Genomic DNA, 22,975 nt, shown 5'->3' with positions numbered 1-22,975 from the left:
ATTTCCTTGGCATCTGACGGGAGGGCGTTCCACAGGGCAAGCGCCACTACTGAGAAGGCCCTCTTCTTTGCTCCCTGTAACTTGGCTTCTCACAGTGAGGGAACCGCCAGAAGACCCTCGGAGCTGGACCTCAGTGTCCAGGCTGAACAATGGGGGTGGAGACGCTCCTTCAGGTATACTGGGTTGAGGCCATTTAGGGCTTTAAAGGTCAGCACTAACACTTTGAATTGTGCTTGGAAACATACTGGGAGCCAATGTGGGTCTTTCAGGACTGGTGTTATACGGTCTCAGCAGCCACTCCCAGTCACCAGTCTAGCTGCCGCATTCTGGATTAGTTGTAGTTTCCGGGTCACCTTCAAAGGCAGCCCCACGTAGAGCACATTGCAGTAGTCCAAGCAGGAGAAAACTAGAGCATGCACCACTCTGGTGAGACAGTCTATGGGCAGGTAGGGTCTCAGCCGGTGTACCAGTAAGCATTACAGCCCTGAATCTAGCAGACATAGAATTAATGGAGAACAAACCCATAGGCCTCTTTGATGAGAAAGAGGACCAGCTGCCAAAGGGAGCATCACCTTGTCTAGCCCAACCACAAACCCATGCCTGCTTCTTCTTTTTAAGGACCACAGTGGAGAAGGCAAAAGGCACTATCTCAGGAACACTGGGGTGCAGAGTTACAAGGCTGTTCCCTTAAATCCCTTACAACTCACACGTGAGATGGATCTCCAGCAATCATATGACACCTCATTGCCAACTGCCCTTTGCTTCAGGTCAGTTCTCCTCAGACCTTGCTCAGAAGAACGCTGTGAGTTCTAATAAGCATAGAATTGTAGAGTTGGAAGGGACCCTAAGAGTCATCTGGTCCAACCCCCTACAATGCAAGAATCTCAACTAAAGCATCCATGACAGATGGCCATCCAACCTCTGCTGAAAACCCTCCAAGGAAGAAGAGTCAACCACCTCCCAAGGGAGTCTGTTCCACTGCGGAACTGTTCTTACTGTCGGCAGTCTTACTCATACACGTCCAGCTTTCTGGGGCTCACTGCAGTTCATAATATCCAATCAAAGGCTAGATATGTGATACTGAACAACCTCTCACCATTAAAGGCTGCCATTCTTAAGGGCAACCAGGCTGGTTTAGATACAAGAAGGTGTTGCGTGGCGAGTTCCCGACCCCCCCAGTTGGAAAATAATGACACACGACAGAATTATTAAGGTTAATGGGCTAAAAAAGGCCACAACTTTATTGGTTACAGGTGATGAGCGGTATTGGCTTAGGCATTGGATCTAACCGACTATATCTGACTCCAGCCCGTCTACTTGAAATCTGGGAAGGGTTAACCACCAGTAGGGGGAGTCCTGCTGATGCACATCAACTAGGAGCTCCCCCGGGGTCAACGATAGGGGGTGTGCCTTAGGCCCTCACCTCCCTAGGCTTCGGACAGGACCACGCCCCCCAGAATCCTTTAACAGACTACCCGTCAATATTCAGGACAGGTGATGGCAATACCTCCCCTCTTCCATCTACAGAACTATTCCAATGCCTAACTGCCAATACCCAGAAAGTTGTGGTGATTTGCTACGAGGTAGGCTAAAACCAAGTGGCTTGTGCCAATTTGCCAAGTGGAAAAATTCCTACCAGGCCCCTCAGCAGCAACCAACCGAGGTCCATAGCAAGGTCCAAGAAGGAGAACCTTAGAAGGCGGGAGGGTGGGAAAACAGGAACAGCTGGCGGGCGGACAAAGAGGGAGATCCCCGGCTGCATCCTGCCTTTATGGGGCAGGCCACACCCCCGGACCAACCCGATTGGCCGGCTAGGGGGTGACGCAGCCAGGAATCCCCCAATCGCGCAGGGCTGGCCTCCCACCCCACTCCCTGTGCACGTGGAGGGCCGGTGAAGCCCGCAACCCCATCTCCTTCTTAAGGCGAAAGTGGCCTTATCCTACTGGAGGGAATGGGGCGAGGGAGCATAACGACTGCAAAAGTCTACCCGTGCATCACGCACTTCTCTTGCAAACAACCAAAGCATTTTCCATGACAGTCAAACAGGCTGCAAGGAGGCAGATGATGAGGTTGACATCAAGTTGGAGAAGGGAACTTTAATTAGAAATCAATGAGAAGTCCTGAAAATTGAAGTGGTCTGCGGCGAATTATTTCTAGACTTAAACAAACATGCGATACTGAAGTATGGAATCTAAAATGTACTTGACATATGTTTTGAGTTTAAGAGTCTGTGACAAATTTTGCTCATTTCTCCCGCCCCCATACTAAATGGACTACATTTACATTCAACTTGCAGAGTTATAAAGGACAGGGGAGGAAAGGGCATTTATTATACTACTTACGCGAGGGAGCAAATTTCATCCAACAAAGCTGTCTTTCCATACAATAAATGGTGAATTAATTAGCACCGGTGTCAATTAAGGAAAACGTCACAGTTTTCAACATGGCTGAAGACCGTAATTTCAAAGAAAAAAATGGAGAAGTTTTAAGCTTCCTGGCTGGAATACAGGAATGTGTTATATGAGGGGCTACTGTCGAAGACAGTCCACCCCAAATTTCCACTGGGAAAGGCAACATTACTGATGGAGACTGGTAGGTAAGAGCATATTATGCCAGTCTCTCTTCTGCGCTGGCTTTGAGTCCATTTCCAGACCTGATTCCAAGTGCTCACATTAACATTTAAAGTTTGAAACAGCTGGGGGGGGGTGTACATTATTGCTATTATTACTTGCCATTCATTTGAATTTGAAGGCGCCTTGCATGCCTCCTTCCAGCAACTCCTGCAGCCAAACTGCTGCCAAACGTCTTGTTCTGCTTTCCTTCAGACCACATCAGTGAGGCCGAGAATACGCTTGGCATATTCTAAGAAAGGCCTCTCACGATAAGGACATCCGCCTCTCTTGGCGTAGAATATCAGGACTGCTGGAGAAATGCTCCTAACGTTCCAGTGTGCACTATCAGACCCAATGAATGGATGCAATATTATCACTCACTCATGGTCACGATGATGAGGTCAACCAAATAACAGAATCTTTGGAAAGCTTACCAGACTGGCCTCCAGTACCCTGAACTGAGGCCAAGAACCTTATTTTGCAGTTAAAAAATAATAAAGCACCAGGCATACACTATTTGCCTCCAGAACTGTTGAAATCTAACATCGACTGGTGGGCCTCCCTGCTGGGGGTAATATTCTCATTTGTGGATTAATCCAGGTTATTCCCTAAAGTTTGGGGCTCAGTGGTAGTCATCCCTATATTCAAAAAGGGCCTAACATCCAATCCTCATTAGTTATCAACCAGTTTGCTATCTGTAATTAGCAAAGCATCTCTAAAATAATAAATAATAATAATAATAATAATAGCCGGGCTCAGGGCGGCTAACAAGCAATAATACAACTTAAAAACAAGATTAAAATACAACATTAAAATATTGAAACATTAAAATATTAAAATGCAGCCTCATCACAGGAGGAGAAAGGAAAAAGAAAAAAGAAAGAGGGGGAGGGGGAGGGAATCAAATTAGCTCCAAGCCAAAGGCCAGGCAGAACAACTCTGTCTTACAGGCCCTGCGGAAAGAAATCAGATCCTGCAGGGCCCTGGTCTCATGAGGCAGAGTGTTCCACCAGGCTGGAGCCAGTGTTGAAAAGGCCCTGGCTCTGCTTGAAGCTAATCTAACTTCCTTAGGGCCCGGGACCACTAGGGTGTTGCAACTTATGGGGCATACCGGGAGAGACGGTCCCGTAGGTACGAGGTTCTAGGTCCTATATTTAAAATAAGCTAGTTGACTGGATAACCAATGGAGCTATTATTGATGAAGGGCAAACAGGATTCAGACAAGGTAGATCCACCACAGACCATTGCTTTGTACTAGCTCATTTTATAGATAAGTATCTTAAGAAACCGAGTGGCATGCTATATTTATTTATCTGAAACATTTCCATGCTGCTCTTCAATTCAAAAAACCCCAGGGCAGTGCTCACAATAGCTGTAACACAACAGAAAGTAAAGTTGTCTTTATAACAGCGCCAAACAAATAAAAACAAGTGGCAACCAATTAAAAAACCCTCTAGCAGATTGAAAACCAGATGGGTAACTTGCTAGAAGGCCTGGGAAAATAGAAGGGTAATTGCTTGGTGCCAAAAAAAAACATTCTACATGCAGGGCACCCAAACTGAACAGGCTCTCTCTCCATTTGCCCATTTTCTTATCTCAGAAAATGGATCCCTAAGGAGGGCCTCTGAGGAAGAGCATAATGTTTAAGGCAAGATTTCCCTTGCTAGATCATGGGGAAGATCCAACGACAGCATCAGTTCAAGCCAAAGGTTAGAAGCTTACGTAATGTTGATATCAAAAGGCGTTAACCAGCTGTAAACATGATAAAAATGTGTATGAATCAACTAAAAACCACTTTATATTGTGCGCTGAGAGGTTCTCTTAAAAAAAAAGAAACAGCGAAAATTCAGAACACATTTGAGAATTTTAATTTCAAAATAAACACTCCAACTTGGCTTGACACTTTTTATTATCAAGTCAAAGCCAGCTGTGTTAGCATGTAGTCTACTCAGGACACCAGTTTATAAAGGCAAAGGGCAAATTAGCAAGTTTGCAGTCCTGCCTAGAGACAAACAATGCAGAGGCAAAAGAAGAAATCTGGCAGGAAAATGTCATTTACATTTTCCAAAGGCTCATGCAAGTTTGTGCCTGTGGCAATGTGTGTTACAAATACATACTCATCATAACCTTCTATTTAATGTTGACAATCTGCTCTCTCAATTTGCTCTTCGGCCAACTGTGCTGCAATTGCTAGGTGCAGCCGGCTTTTATCCTGAGTTGGTGGATGAGAATGTTAACTTCCTTGTTATGCCATTGGCTGCCCATGATTGGGCATTTTAAACTTCAGTCTTGGTGGGCTATGCTGCCCTGCAATGGAGCCAGCTGGGAAATTTACAATGGTCAACCTCCCAAATTAAACACCCCTTAAATTCTCACATGGGATTCTGATCTATTGTTTAATTTTCAGATGTTCCTCCCAAAGATTACCTGAAGGGGAGCTGTCTCCCAGCTCCATCTGGTACACAGGCTGAGACCCTCCCTGCCCACAGACTGTCTTGCCGCTTGGACTACTGCAATGTGCTCTATGTGGGGATACCTTTGAAGGTGACCTGGAAAATACAATTAATCCAGAATGCGGCAGCAAGACTGGTGACTGGGCGTGGTCGCCAAGACCATAGAACACCGGTCCTGAAATACCGACATTGGCTCCCAGTACATTTCCGAGCACAATTCAAAGTGTTGGCGCTGACCTTTAAAGCCCTAAATGCCTTAAGTATACCTGAAGGAGCGTCTCCACCCCCATCATTCTGCCCAGACACTGAGGTCCAGGACCAGGTACGCAGCCTGGGAATCATTTTGGACCAACAGCTGTCAATGCAGCCGCAGGTTAATTCTGTGTGCAGGGCAACTGTCTACCAGCTCCATTTGGTACGCAGGCTGAGACTCTACCTGCCCACAGACTGTCTTGCCAGAGTGGTGCATGCTCTAGTTATCTCCCGCTTGGACTACTGCAATGTGCTCTACATGGGGCTACCTTTGACCACAAATCAAATTGTTGGTGCTGATCTTTAAAGCCCTAAACGGCCTCAGCCCAGTATACCTGAAGGAACGTCTCCACCCCTACTGTTCTGCTGGACACTGAGGTCAAGCTCCGAGGGTCTTTTGGCGGTTCCCTCACTGCAGGAATCAAAGTTACAGGGAACCCGGCAGAGGGCCTTCTTGGTAGTGGCGCCCACCCTGTGGAACGCTCTCCCATCCGATGGGAGACAGAAGACATCTGAAGGCAAACCTGTTTAAGGAAGTTTTTAATGTTTGATGTTTTATTATGTTTTTAATATTCTGTTGGGAGCCGCCCAGAGTATTAAGAGGACACCTTTAGGGGAACCTGCAAAAAACTCTTTGTTTCACAATAAGGCAACAACTTGCCCAGCAATTTTGGGGGGATATGTTAGAATTTGAAACTAGCCCTAAAGTCCATTATTCTATGCACTGGATCATGGTGGCCAAAAGGAAATAACTGGACCTGTGTTAATATATAAGAATATGACTGGCACAGAGGAAAAACCGCTCTGTTTTAACAAATAACATGCTTGCATTCTCGAGTTCATGAACAAAATATTTGCGTAGCCTTCAGCAAAGGTGTGAAATTTCATCGGTTCCGCGGAAACATGCATGCTATGTGCTATTTTTTACATAGCTGAGAGAATGTACAGTGCCCCCCGGCCCCATCCCTTGACAACGGCAAGGAGTCCTCTGTACCCTAGGCTTACAAGTGCTACAGAACCTCATTTAGAATTAGCATCATTTAAAACTAACTGTATCTGCATGGTGCTTATCCAAAACGGTTCAGAATTTCAGGTGCAAGGGTCTGGGTTCAGTTAGTATTGATGGGATTGTTTGCTTTAACCCCCCCCCCCAAAAAAGTGGCTTTTAGCCAGAACAAATGCTAACTTCAGAATGCAAGCAAGAAATGTTTAGCTGGAATTTTCAAATCTCCTTTCCCTGGTGGAACAATCTTTACCCTTTGACAAGCTAAAGGAAGTAGACTAGAATAATTAGGCCTTTATTACTTTACAGGCCAGAGCTTGGCTGGCTTAATGTGACGACAAAAACGACTGCAATGTTAATGTATTTGCAATAATCGGCGCAGGACAGTCTTGACACAACACCATAAAATATGGCTGGAATCCAGGGGTGTGTGCATGTTCCCCACCCTTAGCCAGGTGTTTCTTTCCAAAGGCACTTTTTACACATTCCCAACTCCAGAAACTTCCAAGCTGTTCTTTAGTTCCTTCAAATCGGAAAACGGTTTGGGAATTGCACACAAGAGCTTTCTCGAGGGGAAAAAAACTACCATGCCCCTTTCATGCAGGTCTTCTGTCTTGTTCCTAAGATGTTTTTTGGATTCAGGGAGATTTACAGAACGGTTTAAAGAGTTCTAGGGAGGAGCACATTCTGAAAAGGAAACTCTGGGGGGATATCCAGGTGCATAAATTTCATGCACACACTCCTCTGGATTTCAGCCTGCATCTCTATGTTATTTATCACACCAAACTAGTGCTTGAAAACCTGTAGGGAACCAATAATACACCAGATAAGCACTACTCAGGGCTTGTTCGCACTTCGGCTTGTCCAGTGCCTAGAAAACACCTTCCCTGCTCCTTTCCCAGGGAAAACCCACTCTTTAGTGCTAAATCAAAGCAAGCATCAATCTGGAGAAAACCCAAGTTGCCATTTGCTCCAATTGAGCACTAAAGAGCAGTTTTTCACAGGGAGAAGCAGCGGGTGGAGAGGAAGTGGGGACAAGCCCTTATTTGGTGTATCTAAAGATTGAAGTCAGCATAACAGAATCACTGGTGCTCTTCTTTCTTTCTTTCTTTCTTTCTTTCTTTCTTTCTTTCCTCTTACTATGGTTTGTGTTCAATCACATTAAAAGCTAAAAAAACAACCCTGTTTGACCAACAAATGGCAGGGCCAAAAAAATGCTTCCCCCATTTTTCAAAAAGTCATTTTTACTTATTTTATGTTGCCCTCACCCACCGTTCTCCTCACAAAGAAATGTGATTGATTGCGACTGCATTTACTGATGATGCCATTCTGTTAAATGCAGCCTCATGATGTCATCCCATTAACTACATGACTTTATCGGACTGGATCACCAAATAACGTTGCAAAGAGAAACAACTGAGCTGAAGCGATTTTGAAAAGGGGGGATATTTGCACAATCCATGTTACAACCTTACAACTATTGCTAGTGTCCAAACAGAATTGGAAAATGATTAATAGTAAACACAGCTAACTTGCATATTACAGTGGTGCCTTGGTTCTCAAACTTAATCCATTCTGGGAGTCTGTTTGACTCCCGAAACTGTTCAAAAACCAAGGTGTGGCTTCCGGTTGGCTTCCAGACCTTCCTGCACACAAACAGAAGCTGCGTCGGACATTCGGCTTTCAAAAAACATTCGAAAACCAGAGCACTTACTTGGGAGCCAATTTGTTTGACAACTAAGCCATTCAAGAACCAAGGTACCACTGTAGTTGTACTTAAGGGTTAATCTAACTAAGTTCTACTCAGAGTGAAACCATTAAAACTAGTGGACCTAAGTAATCATGCAACATTATTTACAATCCTAATACTTTGCCAGGACTTGAAGGTTGAACAGCAGCTACGCTGCCATCATTATATATGGCATAGTGTCGGATATGACATAACAAAGGATGCACCATTGTTAATTTTGCATTCCCATTCTGAACAGAATCAGACTGAATAAAAACCTATTCAATAATACTTCCAAGTTTAAAGCTGCTTGAATAATCCAGACTCAGCTGCCAAAAGGTCAAGTACACAGCACTGTCTCTCCTCACTGCCAGCTCCTGGTTAATGGCCAAGTTTGTCAAATAAATAATAATAATAATTTTTATTATTTATATTCTGCCCATCTGGCTGGGTCTCCCCAGCCACTCTGGGCAACTCCCAACAGAATATTAAAAACATGATAAAACATCAAACATTAAAAGTTTCCCTAAACAGGGCTGCCTTCAGATGTCTTCAAGTAGTCAGGTACTTGTTTATTTCCTTGACATCTGATGGGAGGGCATTCCACAGGGAGGGTGCCACTACCGAGAAGGCCCTCTGCCTCTGTGCATGACTAAAGAGTACAAATGATTTTTTGGCATGGAAACTATTAGCTGGAAATGCTAGTGTGGTGTAGTGGTTAAGAGCGGTAGTCTCATAATCTGGTGAACTGGGTTCGCTTCCCTGCTCCTCCACCTGCAGCTGCTGGGTGACCTTGGGCTAGTCACACTTCTCTGAAGTCTCTCACCCCACTCACCTCACAGATATATGTTGAGGGGAGGAAGGGAAAGGAGAATGTTAGCCGCTTTGAGACTCCTTAGGGTAGTGATAAAGCGGGATATGAAATCCAAACTCTTCTTCCAGAAGGTATGCTAAAAAATACAGATGTCCCATGTGGTGATTGAACCTACAACTTTGGAGTTATCAGCACAACGTTCCAATCAACTGAGCTAACAATCATATGTGGGCTTGACTTGCTCTCTGTGTTGTGCTCTGTTCCCTCCTCCCCAGCTAGAGATGATGTTGTAAGAGAACAATAGACATGGGGCCAGTCTTGTTTGGAGCTGGGATGGGAAGAGACACACAGAATCAGAGACTTATAGAAATGCAGAGTTTGAAGGGACCCTGAGGATCATCTAGTCCAACCCACTGGAATGCAGGAATATGCAGATGTCCCATGTGGTGATTGAACCTACAACTTTGGTGTTATCAGCACAATGCTCCAACCAACTGAGCTAACAATGATGCGTGGGCTTGACTTGCTTTCTGTGCTGTGCCCATAGCTATCCGACATCCTAGAAATGTGCTGTGTAATTTTAAAGAAGTTATTCAAACTCCTAAGAACATGTCAATGCATGCTACAGATGGCAGCTAGCCTCACCCCCCCCATCATGCCAAACTACCATTCCCAGGGTGCCTTGGGAAGAGGAAATGACAATTAAATCAGCTTGTGTGTAGAATGGACAGGCCCTCTGAGAATCCTAAAATCAGTTGGAACATTCCTAAATAGCATTGTGAATTCCATCTATTGTATAGAGTCAATTCATCTGGTCATTGACACAGTTTTCCCTCTTGCTGCGGTAAAGTCATATAAAGATGTGTTGCGTTGACCATTTTACGCTGGGGCATCATGAGGTTACTGTTAAGTTGTGGGTGAACATATCAGACGACACAGCGATTCTTCAAACAGCTCTTGTTTATTCACAGGCCAGAACAGAACTGAACTGAAGGGTTCAGCCAACCTGCTTATATGGAGCTCCACTACAACGCAACAGTAACAACTTTCTGTAACCATCCAATCACTGAACGTCACTTTCAATCCCTTATTTGCATATGCGGACCTGAGTGAAAACTATCTACAGTATCCCCCGCTGGCCCAGGGTGAGAACTTCAGTACATAACAACTACAATTTGGTTTTTGTGGTAGCTGGCACTTGACCTCCAGATCCATGATTTGCCGAACCCCTCAAAGCACCCAGTGTGTTTGAACACAATTGTGACTTGATTAACGAGAGGGAGGTAATTGCTTCACTGTGTGAGAAAAGCATTTATTAGAATCTATTTTTAGAAGTATATTAAAGTCAATGTTCTGCAGAATAAGAAAGCTCTATAAGTCCCTACCTACCACATACAGATACGCTTCCTCTTGAAGGCCAAGTCATGTAAATTCCCTGTTTCAATTTATTTAACAAAAACTTGCTGTAACAGGCACAATGCTTCCAAGTACAACATATCCACATCTACAACTAGAAAAACAAATAGCAATCCAAAAGCTCATGATCAAGATGTCCGAAAAGTTCACATGCGTGGGACAATAAAGCAGTCAAACTCTGACTGCATAAACCAAAATTCCATTTTAAAAAACCCACGATATTCATATTTTTTTCTGAGTCATACCGCAAGGCAGCTGATGGAATACTGTGTATATTGGGAAGTCCAAGAGAATGTTTATGACTAGGGCAGATGATTTAGATTACCAAAATTAACAACATGTGACTTTTTTGATTCAGCAAATTCAGTCATGAGAGCTTGCGAAATAGCTATTGTCCGCCGCGACAACGTGGAACCTGAAAGTCCCCCAAAATGTTCCAAGTTTACAGTCCCTTCATAACACCTTTGTCATGCTTTTCTTAGGAATAGCTTTAATACAGGAAACCAAAAATGAAACTCTGTCTTCTGCCCAAGTGGTGGAACGGTGCCCAATTGTGAATGCAATTGCTCAGAGTAAGCAAATCAGCAGAGCTAATTCAGAAATCCCCAAACGGTGTTTCAGGCATGTTGCTGTGCCAGGAAAGAACTGCTAAAGAGCCACGAGAAGCTGGTTAGCTAAATGTGCACCAGAAACATCCCTTCCACATTGGAGGCTGACCACTACATCTCTGCATGTGGACTTTTCTGAACTGAGCAACCATCAGGGACAGCCTCTTTCCATATGAACCTACCCAGACCCTGAGATCATCTTCTGAGGTCCTCCTTCGTGTGCCTCCTCCTCGAGAGGTCCGGAGGGTGGCAACATGAGAACGGGGCCTTCTCTGCAGTGGCTCCCCGTCTGTGGAATGCTCTCCCCAAGAAAGTTCACCTGGCGCCTTCATTATACACCTTTAGGCACCAGGCAAAAATATTCCTTTTTCACCAGGCCTTTGGTTGATCTAATTTACATCCTATGCCCTTTTAAAATGTGGCTCTTTAGGGGGTGATTATTGGGTTGTTGTTTGATTGTGGTTTTTATGTTGATCTTTTCTGTGAACCGCCCTGAGGCCTCCAGGTATAGGGCGGCATATAAATTCAAAAAATAAATAAATAGTGTTTTCAGTGTATAATGAAGCTAAGAATCAAAGTACAGTCGTACCTTGGTTCTCGAACAGAATGCATTCCAGGAGTCCATTCGACTCCTGGGACCGTTCGAAAACCAAGGCACAGCTTCTGATTGGCTGCAGGAGCGTCCGGAACACTCACTTCCGGGTTTCAATCATTCGGGAGCTGGTTTGTTCAGGAGCCAAGGCATTTGAGATCCACGGTACGACTGAGAGGATTAAACCCCTTCTCTGTTCATGCTACAGCTCCAGTTACCCACACCACCAGAGCAACTATTTGCAAGGTTTCGATTAAAGTCACTGGAGAGTTATTCATGCAGCATTTACTTTGGCCTCAAGCAATACTTTATAGCTGGGCATTGTGCAAGATCGGTATTTTTGAAGAACAGTATGTCTCTGTTCCGTTGGGCTTCGCAGAGCTAACAAACCCTCTTTGAACAGAAATTAAATAAAGGGACACTTCTTAAACAACCGTTTGTGACACGGGACGCTAGTTCAGATGCCATGCTTGCCTGTGGCTGGAAGGAAGCAGTATCTAAAAATCTATCCAGATTTCTGCATTGAGCCAGTAAATACAGAGTGCTGGGAGCTGAGCCAAGAAGACCTGAGTTCAAATCTCTGCTCACTAATGAAATTGACTGGATGGCCTTGAGCAAATCTCTGCATCTAACTTACCTCATAGTGTTGTTGTAAAGATAAAATGAATAGCTCCATCTGTTTTATCCCGAACTCACTGAAGGAAGGACAGGATACAAATGTAATAAATACATGAATAGAAATATTGAGTTTCTTCTTCCACACTTTTCATCTTTACGGTCAGCTTCATCGATGAAACATTTAGCAGGAAATGTTCAGTTCAAAACTGAGGCCGCTAAATGAAAGTTCACAGCCCATCAATACCTGCACAGAACGGCCATGAAAATTAAACTCCACTCATTCCTACCTCATTAACTTGCTTTTTGTCCAAGTGAAAAACCTGGCCAGAACTTGTTGATGCAATTTCTTCATAGACCTTGTAACCAATATGTCCTCTATCATCACAGTCTCCTGTCAGAACAAACACAACCTATATGGTTTGGGGGGGGAAGAAACAAGGATATTTAAACAGCCCTCGTACGCAAAAGAATGGAAAAAGCAAAGCATCAGAAATCAATTAGTGAAGGAAATATACATTATGTCATTAAAGGGATACGCTTTATTTAATATTTTCAGTCTTAAGTAATTAGCGTAATAACTTTCAGAAGAACAATACCATATTGGCAAGCAGGAATGATAGGCCACATTATTTCATAACATTCATTAGTGCCTCGGGTAATTACAAGTTTTTATTAGTCGTAGCATAACTCTTTTTTTGAAAAAAGCAAAAATAGCTGCTGAACGTGCCAGATTCCAGTTAAATAGAGAGGTAAAAAATTGGAAGCTGTTACTTATTTGCTTTTTTCTCTCCCACCCGACTGCAGACTTCAGTTCTGCAGACCTTCCAGTGGCAGTTTTGTCCCTGCTCAATAATCAGAACAGCTGGTGGGACAAGCTGATGGGGACCAGGCAAGAACTTTAGCCCTTTGGGGCAAAAGGGACTTGCAGTAAAATTTTACCTTGCGGAGCGTTCCTGTTTAGTATTCCAGTCAGCTGTGCCTCCTGCAGGATACTCCATTACATTCCCCACCCAACCCGGTTATCAGAGCCAGATTTAAGTTTGATGAGGCCCTAAGCTACTGAACGCAATGGGGCCCTTTATATGTCCAGCTGTCCTTTGTCAACAAATTGTAGCTGTTGAATATATGCTATATGGTAATTTATGGACCTAATAGGTATCTATTAGGTGCTGTGGGTTAAACCACAGAGCCTAGGGCTTGCCGATCAGAAGGTCGGCGGTTCGAATCCCCGCAACGGGGTAAGCTTCCATTGCTCGGTCCCTGCTCCTGCCAACCTAGCAATTCGAAAGCACGTCAAAGTGCAAGTAGATAAATAGGTACTCCTCCAGCGGGAAGGTAAACGGCGTTTCCGTGCGCTGCTCTGGTTTGCCAGAAGCGGCTTAGTCATGCTGGCCACATGACCCGGAAACTCCCTTGGCCAATAAAGCAAGATGAGCGCCGCAACCCCAGAATCGGCCACGACTGGACCTAATGGTCAGGGGTCCCTTTACCTTTAATAGATATCTAAATCCATTTGCATATGTTGCCATGCAACCAGTCCATGCAGAATGTAGGCACCCTATATATAGAAAAGAGGAAACCAGTGATATTTTAGGGAGCAGGCTAGCAGACGGGGCCCATTACTTACATCAAAGGAGCCTACACAACACAAAACACCATTGCTGTATGTAGGTTTTATTTTATTTGTTTTTTATCTTATATTTTGGAAATGTACATCCAGGGTTTTTTTTGTTTAGCTCATATGTAAATCCGGCACTGCCTGTTATCAGTGGTTTTCTGATCAGTCTTCCTCAGGTTTGTTTCAGATGTCCCCTCCCTGTCCCCTTAGAGTTTGGGGGGTTTTGCCACCAGATTGTCTGCCCGTCTGCAAGCTTCTGTGCTCTGTTGCACCTGTTGACCCACATAGGAAACTGCATTGATCTGAATCAGACCAGGGGCTTATTTAGTTCAGCATCATCTATGCTGATTGACAATGGCTCTCAAGGATTTCAAACAGGGGTCTATTTCAAGGCACCAGGAGTTGAAAACATGCCCTGTAGTCTACATAACCACTGGCATTCACACCTGAGCATCAGAAACGGAGGAAACGATAGCTAAGGTGGGTGTCAGGGAACTGCCATCAGCTCAGAGGCGAGAGGTGGAAGGGCAGTTGTGTTATACGGAGCCTCCAAAGATCTTGCGAAGTAGTTCTTCCTCTGGCGAGGAGGGAAGCCACACCTCCAGTGGGAGGGGGTGCAAGGATCAGAAGAGGCTAGAGAGAGCCTCAACACCGAGCCTGAGCAAAGCGGAGGGGAGGCGAGTCCCCCTTTGGCAGCGCCCGTTCTGCGCAGTAGTCTTTGGCGCAAAGAGGGGAGGAGAAGGTTGGGGGGTCACACGGCTGTTATGCTGGGGAAGATATAAGGACCACCCACTCCCAGATTCTGCTGGCGACTGAGCAGACATGGACTTGCAATGCTCTGCACTGTAAATAGCTTGTACAGATAATAAAGTCTGGAAAAGACATGTTGGAGTCTTGTCTGTTTGCTCCCGAGCAACCACATCAGCACCTGATAGTAGGGAAAGCTGATATTTTGCTAATACCTGTCTACAATATCATACACATTAATAAAACTGTGTATGACCTGTGATGAGATAGTTTCTTCTACCCATCTCAATATTGTATGGACCTACTTATTATTTGTTGAAACTGGTCGCCTCCAACTTGTATAATTCAATCCTAAACACAATTACCTAAAAGTAAAAGTTAAAGGTAAAGGACCCCTGGATGGTTAAGTCCAGTCAAAGGTGACTATGGGGTTGTGACACTCATCTTGCTTTCAGGCCAAGGGAGCCAGCGTTTGTCCACAAACAGCTTTCCAGGTCATGTGGTCAGCAGGACTAAACCCGTTCTGGCACAACAGGACACCGTGACGGAAACCAGAGCACACAGAAAAGCTGTTTACCTTCCCACCACAGTGGTATCTATTTATCTACTTGCACTGGTGTGTTTTTGAACTGCTAGGCTGGCAGGAGTTGGGACAGAGCAACAGGAGCTCACCTCATCATGGGGATTCGAACCACCGACCTTCTGATCGGCAAGCCCAAGAGGCTCAATGGTTTAGACCACAGCGCCACCCACATCCCATACCTAAAAGTAAGTCCCGCTGAAGCTAATAAAACTGACTCCCACATGGGATCAAACTGTCATTTACATATTTTATCCAAGATGGTATTTGACCGCAATCAATAGGAACATACTTCATTATTTTTTTTAAGAGACTTAAAATAACAACAATAATTAAAAATGGCAGTTTTGATATAATCAGAATTGGAATTTGTTTCCTACCTGTGACTGCTTTTGCTGAATCAGCTGTAAGACCTCATGGGTCAGCTTGTAGTCTTTGGATCGCGCATCAGTAAAAACATAGATGAATGAACCCGGGAGAGAAATTTCTAGAGCAATCTTGATTGCGCCAATGCTCATCTCTGGACAGTCGCCGCCCCCCTGTTTATAATCGGGAGACAGGGAAATAATGTAAGCTTTTTAAAACAAAAACCAGTGCTAAAGTTTAAAAAGTCACAAAAATTCTGAATTCATTTAACCTCCCCATTTGTAGATATAGGGGTCAACCATGAAAAACGTTACTGTTTTTGTGAAGTATCTCCTTAAGTAGCCATTCAACGGTATAAGCTGTTACGAAAAAGGAGCAATGCTGCTGAGTTCTCCAGATGGCTGGAAAGCCAAACAGGATGTTGATGTTTTGGGACTGTACCGTGGGAACAAGGGACAGTCTATTATGTGCACTGAGCACCGGATGTTAGCTCAGAGTGTCACATGACCCTGTACTAGAAGTACATGGGAGGAGTTATTCTCTCTCTGCTGTTGGTGTTAAGAGAGTGCAGACACGTTTTCTCTGTACTGCTGGAAAGACAGAAATAAAGGCATGTAAATACATTTCTGTCTGTCTCTCTCCCCTCCCTGGGGATGGCAGGGGAGGGATGGTTGTGTTCTTCTCACGTTTGAGAAGGATCGGCCGATAGAGATCTGGCCTTGTCTTGCCGGGAGCCGAGACGGGGGAGATCAACAAGGAATCCAAGCCGGGCACCTGGAGAGTGGCCAATTCCTCTGACTGAAGGCTTGATTCCGACATAAGCAAATCTTGATGAATGCAATAAAAAGAAACCAGAGTCCTTTTTGTTGGAGAGAATTCAGATGGAAAGTCCCAGATGACAAAAAAGGTTATTTATGTATGCAACAACTGCAGCCCGTACAGTGGTACCTCGCAAGACGAATGCCTCGGAAGACGAAAAACTCGCAAGACGAAAGAGTTTTTCGTTTTTTTGAGCTGCTTCGCAAGACGATTTTCCCTATGGGCTTGCTTCGCAAGACAAAAACGTCTTGCGAGTTTGTTTCCTTTTTTCTTAAAGCCGCTTGAAGAGGTGCAGTTGCGATGGACCGTGCTTCGCAAGACGAAAAACCACGCAAGACGAAAAGACTCGCAGAACGAATTAATTTCGTCTTGCGAGGCACCGCTGTATTTCATTAGCCCCCAAAATGGAAAATGAGTGAGGTCCTAACTAAAGAATGGCAACTTAAGCTGATGGAATATGCACAGCTTGTGGACCTAACATATAGAATACGAGAACAAGAAGAACATACATTTAGAGAAGATTGGAAAATGTTTATTGAATATATGGGCAGGAAATTGTGTATACTTGGAAACATTGGCAGCATTAAGATAAATCCAGCAGTGTAAATAAGTTTTGATGGATGTAATAATGGAATACTGCATGGTTTAGTTTATGTAAAATATTCAGGGATTTACGTTATGCAAAATGAACCATGGAAGGAGAAGAAGGGAAGTCGTTGATATTTTAAGGTTGTTGAAATGAATATTCTAAATTGTAAAAATTTAAGAAAAAATTATATTAAAAAAACTAAGTATATTCCCCAGGTGTCTACTTATTTATGATTTAGGGACCAGGTAAATGCCATTCTGTTTTCTCAAATCTTTGGCCAGTTTTATTACAAAAGAATTTTTAATTTATGATGTCACTGCAGTTGCCACTGTATTTTGTTTTCTGTTGGTTGTGTTGCTTTATGTCCTTTAAATATTATTTAAAACTGCCTTGAAGAGGAGTTAGAAAAGCAGGAAGTAAATTTGAACACTATATGAAAACTAGTTGTCAGCTAAACATAAAATACTTGTTCTGAGAGCACTGATCTGCTAATAAGTCTCTTTAAAAATGAAGCTTCTGACTTTAGAATGGAAGGCTAAGCAGGAAAAAAAAGATCAAATGGAAAGAAAATGGAGAAAGAGAATTTTAAAAGGAAAACAAAACCTGTAATTCATATGAACTGGCAGTATTTGTTTGTCTTTGGGGACAAATCAGAATAGCGTTGTTGTCCATCCGTCTCCTGTTGCTGTATGTAAACATTGCCTTGGAAAAGTTACTGTGCTGCCATGAATTTGGCTGTTGTGTACAATGTCATGTTTTATTTCTGAAAAGCTCCTTCTGCTGTGTCCTCTTTCTGGTTACCCAGAAAAAGGGTATATAGAAAGTACAGACAAAAGAACTTAAGACTAACAGTTATAAACTTATTCACTTTCACCTATTTAGTATAGCAAAACTGCACCTTGCACACAAATTAAAAAGATAAAGGTAAAGGACCCCTGACAGTTAAGTCCAGCCGCGAACGACTCTGGGGTTGCGTGCTCATCTCGCTTTACAGGCCGAGGGAGCCGGCGTTTGTCCACAGACAGTTTTTCTGGGTCATGTGGCCAACATGACTAAGCCGCTTCTGGCAAAACCAGAGCAGCACACGGAAACGCCGTTTACCTTCCCGCCGCAGTGGTACCTATTTATCTACTTGCACTGGTGTGCTTTCAGAGTACTAGGGTGTTTTCGGAGTACTAGGTTGGGAGGGCGACGTGGCGAATTTCACCCCCCCCTTCAGTGATGACACTCGGGGCAGGCCGCCCCCCGCCCCCTTCCTCCGCCCCTGCTATGGGGGCAGCAGTAGGATGGGGAATTGTTTGGAGCCAGTTGAAGGAACTTTGTGGCAGTGGAGATCTGCTTTAACAAGGTCACCACCCAATTTCTACTGAGGTCCCTTGCAATACAGCCCCCTCCGGTCATGAAAGTCCCTGCCCCCAATGTCCCTAGAGCAGCTTTTCGGGGGCTGCAGAGGAGAATGCCCTAATCTGAACTCCAAACTGACTTACATCTGTAGGGCATGTGTGCCCATTCAGTGCACGTTCATCTGGAATCCCAAACTGGCTTGTATATATTCTTCCCTTAAACAGGGTTTTCGGAACGCTAGATTTCTGCCATGATCTCGTCAGCTCTCCTCCCCCCCCCCCCCGACACACAGAGTACATGTTTTCTTCTTGCGTGTTATCCCTAAACGACCTTATTCAACAGGTCTGTCAAATTCAGTCACTTTGACTTCTGCAGCAAAGATCATTCAAAAACCGCCTTTGCAAATTTGTTCCACTGCTTCGGTATTCTTACAATATTAAATTATGGCATTAATTCTTCTTCTCTTTAGCTAATGAAAAGCATGTTCAAACCCCCCCCCCTTTCCTGTGGGAGAAATCTGTCTCGTCGCCATGAAAGTTCGGCTGTTGTGCTTTTCTTTTAAGCTATGTTTTTCTTTTGTTCTCCTCCACCTCAACTTCCAATAACTCTGAGGAAGGGAGGCCATACAAATGGCTCTTCAAGCAAAAGATCTGAATGACTTCTCAAAGGTTGCCTGCAGACAACTTGTTTATTGAGAATCCCTAATGATTTGTTTGCACAAAGTTTGTGAGGAAGTTAGACAACAGCAGCTGTTTATTGAACATTCATTTATTCAAGTAATTGCTATGCCACATTTTCCAGTGCATTTCCCCATCACCTCCCTTCCTGCAAAAAGTCGGTGTGTGTGTATAATGTATGAGCACAAAATCTACTGTAATTGTACAACCTGAATTTGCTGGTATGTGATTAAATCCCAACCGAAAAAAGCAACAAACTGAAAACACCTTAAGCTTCATTTTATAATTTATCATAGTGTGGTTAAATGGAATGTCAATAGCAATAATTTAATTACATGCAACGTCCCACTTTCCTAATGCTCGCTATGTGGAAATTCACTTCTTCAGATAAAATGAATTAATACCCAAGCTTTGCTTGGGCTGAAAGAGTCCTTGCTGCCGTTGTTGCATACCATAAACAATTTTTGGTCTTTCCTTGGAATTTTCTCACCTACTATACCCAATAGGAATGCTTCTGGTTTTTTAACAAATGTATTTTTATACATTTTCTTTAATTCATTATATATCATTTCCCAGAAAGCTTTTACCTCACTGCATGTCCACCACATATGATAGAAATTCCCTCCCTTTTCTTTGCATTTCCAACATTCCTTATTTTTTGTCTTATACGTTTTAGCAAGCTTAGTTGGCGTCAGATACCATCTATGCATCATTTTCATCACATTTTCTTTTAATGCACTACAGGCAGTGAATTTAATTCCTTCATTCCATAACCTTTCCTATGTTTTTAATTGAATATTATAACCAAAATCTTTAGCCCATTGTAACATAACCTCTTTAAATTCTTCATCTTTAGTATGCCATTCTAATAGTAATTTATACATTTTTGATAATATTTTCCTCTTATCACCCAGCAATTCTATCTCCAGCTTGGATCTTCTCGTTTCAAAGCCCATTTTCTTTTTATCCTCCTTAAACACATCATTTACCTGACGGTATTGTGACCAATCTGTAATTAAACCCCCAGTTATTGTTTTGAGGCTGGGATAGAGTTGCAGGGGAAACTGAACCAGAGTTGAACCCTTCCAATTCTACAATTCTATGATTCTGAGTTGGGTTAGCTTCCTTTTCCCCCCAAAGCAATTGTGGCAAGGAGACAAGACACTCACCTGAACGTATAGCTCCCTGAGTTCATATTGAAATTTCTTGGGATCTGTGGTAATTGTTACAGGACCAATTTCTGAAAGGGGGAAAGAAAAAAAAGCAAATTGCATTTTACAGGAAATCTACAGCTTTGCAATTGCGGGATTTGACATGAGAAACAAGGGCATTTGCAGATTTATTTATTTATTTTTTAATGACAACATGCCAAACGCTGAAATGCTGTCCCTTTTGGGCAGCTCTGCAAGAACATTTCCCCAACTGTGAGAAAATATGTACAAACAGTACTACAAGTTACACACACACACACACACACACACACACGTTCCACACATATACACACACAAAAACACTACTTCCTTTTGCCCAGCCAAATCCCTGAAAAGCAAAACGCTGTTCCCTACAATCACTTAGAAGCAGCCTCAGATACCTCAGGCTACAGACCATGACCCTCTAAGAAATAGCTGGCAAAGATCCCACAAGGTCAAGAATTCTCTGTTTGGATGGAGGTTTGTGGGAAACAGTTTTTTTAAACAAAAAACTACAGTTAAAACATGGACCAGTAGGACTTGCATGAACTCTGACAAAGAAAACAATGATATTGTTGGGGTTTGGACGATTTCTGCTAGCTAAAAGGAAATATACAAGTATTGGTCTATTTACTGTTAAGTAAGTAGATTTCTGCGTTCATACATTCAGTTTCCCAGGGAAATTAATTCAGATAAGGAACCACTAAGTGCCTGTTTTGACCATTTTTTTTCTTATATATTTACAACGGAAATGGGGGGGTGGGGGGTGGTAAGGACTATAGTAAGGAAAAGAGCTGCTTCTGTGATTCTAAGTATTTAAAATTGGACGGTGTCAGGGAATCAGGAGCAGGAGCACTGGGGAGAGAGGAATTGGAGAGCGAAGGGGAAGAATCCGAGGGCAGCGTAGGGGAGTATGACAGTGGCCCGAGAGATTCCATGAGCTTCTCCAGCGAATCAGAAGATTCCCAGAAGGGGGCGCCGATGGTCAGGGCAAGGGGGGTCCCAGGGGGGACGCACCAGAAACAAGGAGCCAGAGGGGAACCCCAAAGCAGCAGTGGAGGATCGGGACCAGTTTCCCCACCAGAGCGTAGTGGGGGGGAAGAGTCACATGTGTCAGGGGCAGCGTCTCCTCCAGAGAGGGAGTCAGGGCTGACCACGCCTCCAACGGAGGGGAGGTCAGTTGCAGCTAGCCCCCCCGAAGGGGGAAGCAGTGACAGCAGCAGTGAAACGGTCAGGAGGAAAGCTGCTGGCTGGGCGCGCGCGCCAAGTTCAAATGTGCAGGCGCGCGGGACAGCAGGAGACCCGGATGGGGAACCAGCTCCTAAAGCCCGCCGGAGGGAGGGAGAAGGCTCAGGGGAATCAGCGGGAGAAGAGGCTAGAAAGGGCGAGACCCCGGCGGGCAGGCGGACCCAGAGGAGGAAGGAGCAGCGGAGAAGGTGGAGCAAGGCGAGGGTCTTAAACTGGTGTACAGGGGGAGGAGACTCAGACGGATCATCAGCGGTCTGACAGTTGAGACGTAGAGCTGCGCGCTGCGGCTCTGGAAGTGAAACTGAACTTCAATAAAGACTTTTATACTTAACAACGAAGCAGCGTTGGTCCTTTGTGAGCTGGGACCTAGGGTAGCTCTGACAGACGGCTTGTATTTGGTTTTTGTGTCCTGACAAGATTTGGTTCATACGATTCAGCGCTTCAGAAAACAGCCACCTCAGTCCTTAGGCTGCCCAGCTCAATCCACCTAAGTCTGCTAATAATTCCCACCTTGTTTGGGCTGCATAAGGAAAAGGATTCAAACACTGAATGCTTTTGGGATGTCACCAATAATAGTAATTATTTATTATTCATTATTTATTATTTATACCCCACCCATCTGGCTGGGTCTCCGCAGCCACCCAACAGAATATTAAAAACACGATAAAACATCAAACATTAAAAGCTTCCCTAAACAGGGCTGCCTTCAGATGTCTTCTAAAAGTCAGAGAGTTGTTTATTTCCTTGACATCTGAAGGGAGGGCGTTCCACAGAGCGGGGGCCACTACCAAGAAGGCCCTCTGCCTGGTTCCCTGTAACCTCACTTCTTGCAGTGAGGAAACTGCCAGAAGGCCCTAATCCTACTCAGAGTAGACTCACTGAAGTTAATCATCATGACCAGTCCTTTTTTTCTTAAAAAATGTTTAGGGGTACTCTCATTTTCCTACTCATGTTGAAACACTGCCCCTCAAGGAGGCCAAACTTAGATTCACAAAATGTTTAGGGGTATGCATACCCCTGCGTCCCCCCAGGGAAAAAAGCACTGGTCATGACTATCAAAGGTTCAGTAATTTCAGTGGATCTGCTCTGAGCAGACTTGGATTTAAATTCACTATTCAGACTCAATATTTATATATATGGTATATTGCAGCATGGTTCACTCCTTCTACATATTTGGTTTCACAACAACCCTAGGAGGTAGGTTAGGTTAAGCCAAGGGATAATAGTTGGACCAAGGTCACCCAGTAAGTTTCAGGAGTTAGCAGAGATTTCAGTTTAGGTCTCTCCACTCCTAGTCCAACATTATTGCACCACATACCGGGTTCTCCTTCATGGAGAGCACGGGTTGTGGTGGGGTTAACCAGACACCCCTCTATTGCTGGGCAGTTGGTTGGATGGCGCACAGTGTGATTGGGCTCCCCTGGTTGTTGGGGAGAGTTTGATGTTGCCAATTTTGATTGACAGCCTTGGTTGCATATATTCCCTGTGTGCAGCATTGAGCTTCCTCTTTTCGCCCCGTGCATCGGATCACCTGCCCACCCTCCCTAATTTTAGGGCGTTTTTTGCGTTTGACCTTGCTATGCCTGTCATGGGGTCGCCTGCTTTGGGGGCAGGGGCCTCGTAGGAATTTTGTCCATTTGACTGACTGGCTGGTGCCATTTGGGTTTTGCCTACTGCGAAGCAAATCGTCACAACTTGTA

The 22,975-nt window shown here is 44.2% G+C and overlaps 1 protein-coding gene across 4 annotated transcripts in view; it reads right to left on the bottom strand.

Moving 5' to 3' along the window:
• Nucleotides 1–22,975, bottom strand: part of HMCN1 (hemicentin 1) — a 313,634-nt gene that overhangs the window by 244,503 nt on the left and 46,156 nt on the right. For 3 of the 4 annotated variants that reach the window (XR_014549512.1, XM_083620076.1, XM_083620077.1), the window contains exons 2-4: nt 20,007–20,077; nt 15,423–15,581; nt 12,385–12,507 (exon numbers count right to left, since the gene is read on the bottom strand). Coding sequence is in view for 3 of the 4 variants with exons in the window: in XM_083620076.1 (XP_083476202.1) it covers nt 12,385–12,507; nt 15,423–15,581; nt 20,007–20,077 (353 nt within the window). In the remaining variant the exon portion in view is untranslated. Of the gene's footprint in view, nt 1–12,384; nt 12,508–13,587; nt 13,656–15,422; nt 15,582–20,006; nt 20,078–22,975 lie in introns of those variants that run through there. The other variant, XM_083620078.1, reaches the window with a different exon arrangement.

This window comes from Podarcis filfolensis, assembly GCF_964270895.1.
Source record: "Podarcis filfolensis genome assembly, chromosome: 6".
Classification (NCBI taxonomy): Eukaryota; Metazoa; Chordata; class Lepidosauria; order Squamata; family Lacertidae; genus Podarcis; species Podarcis filfolensis.
Note: the sequence above shows the minus strand (reverse complement) of the source record. Positions and strands in the feature narration are given on the sequence as shown.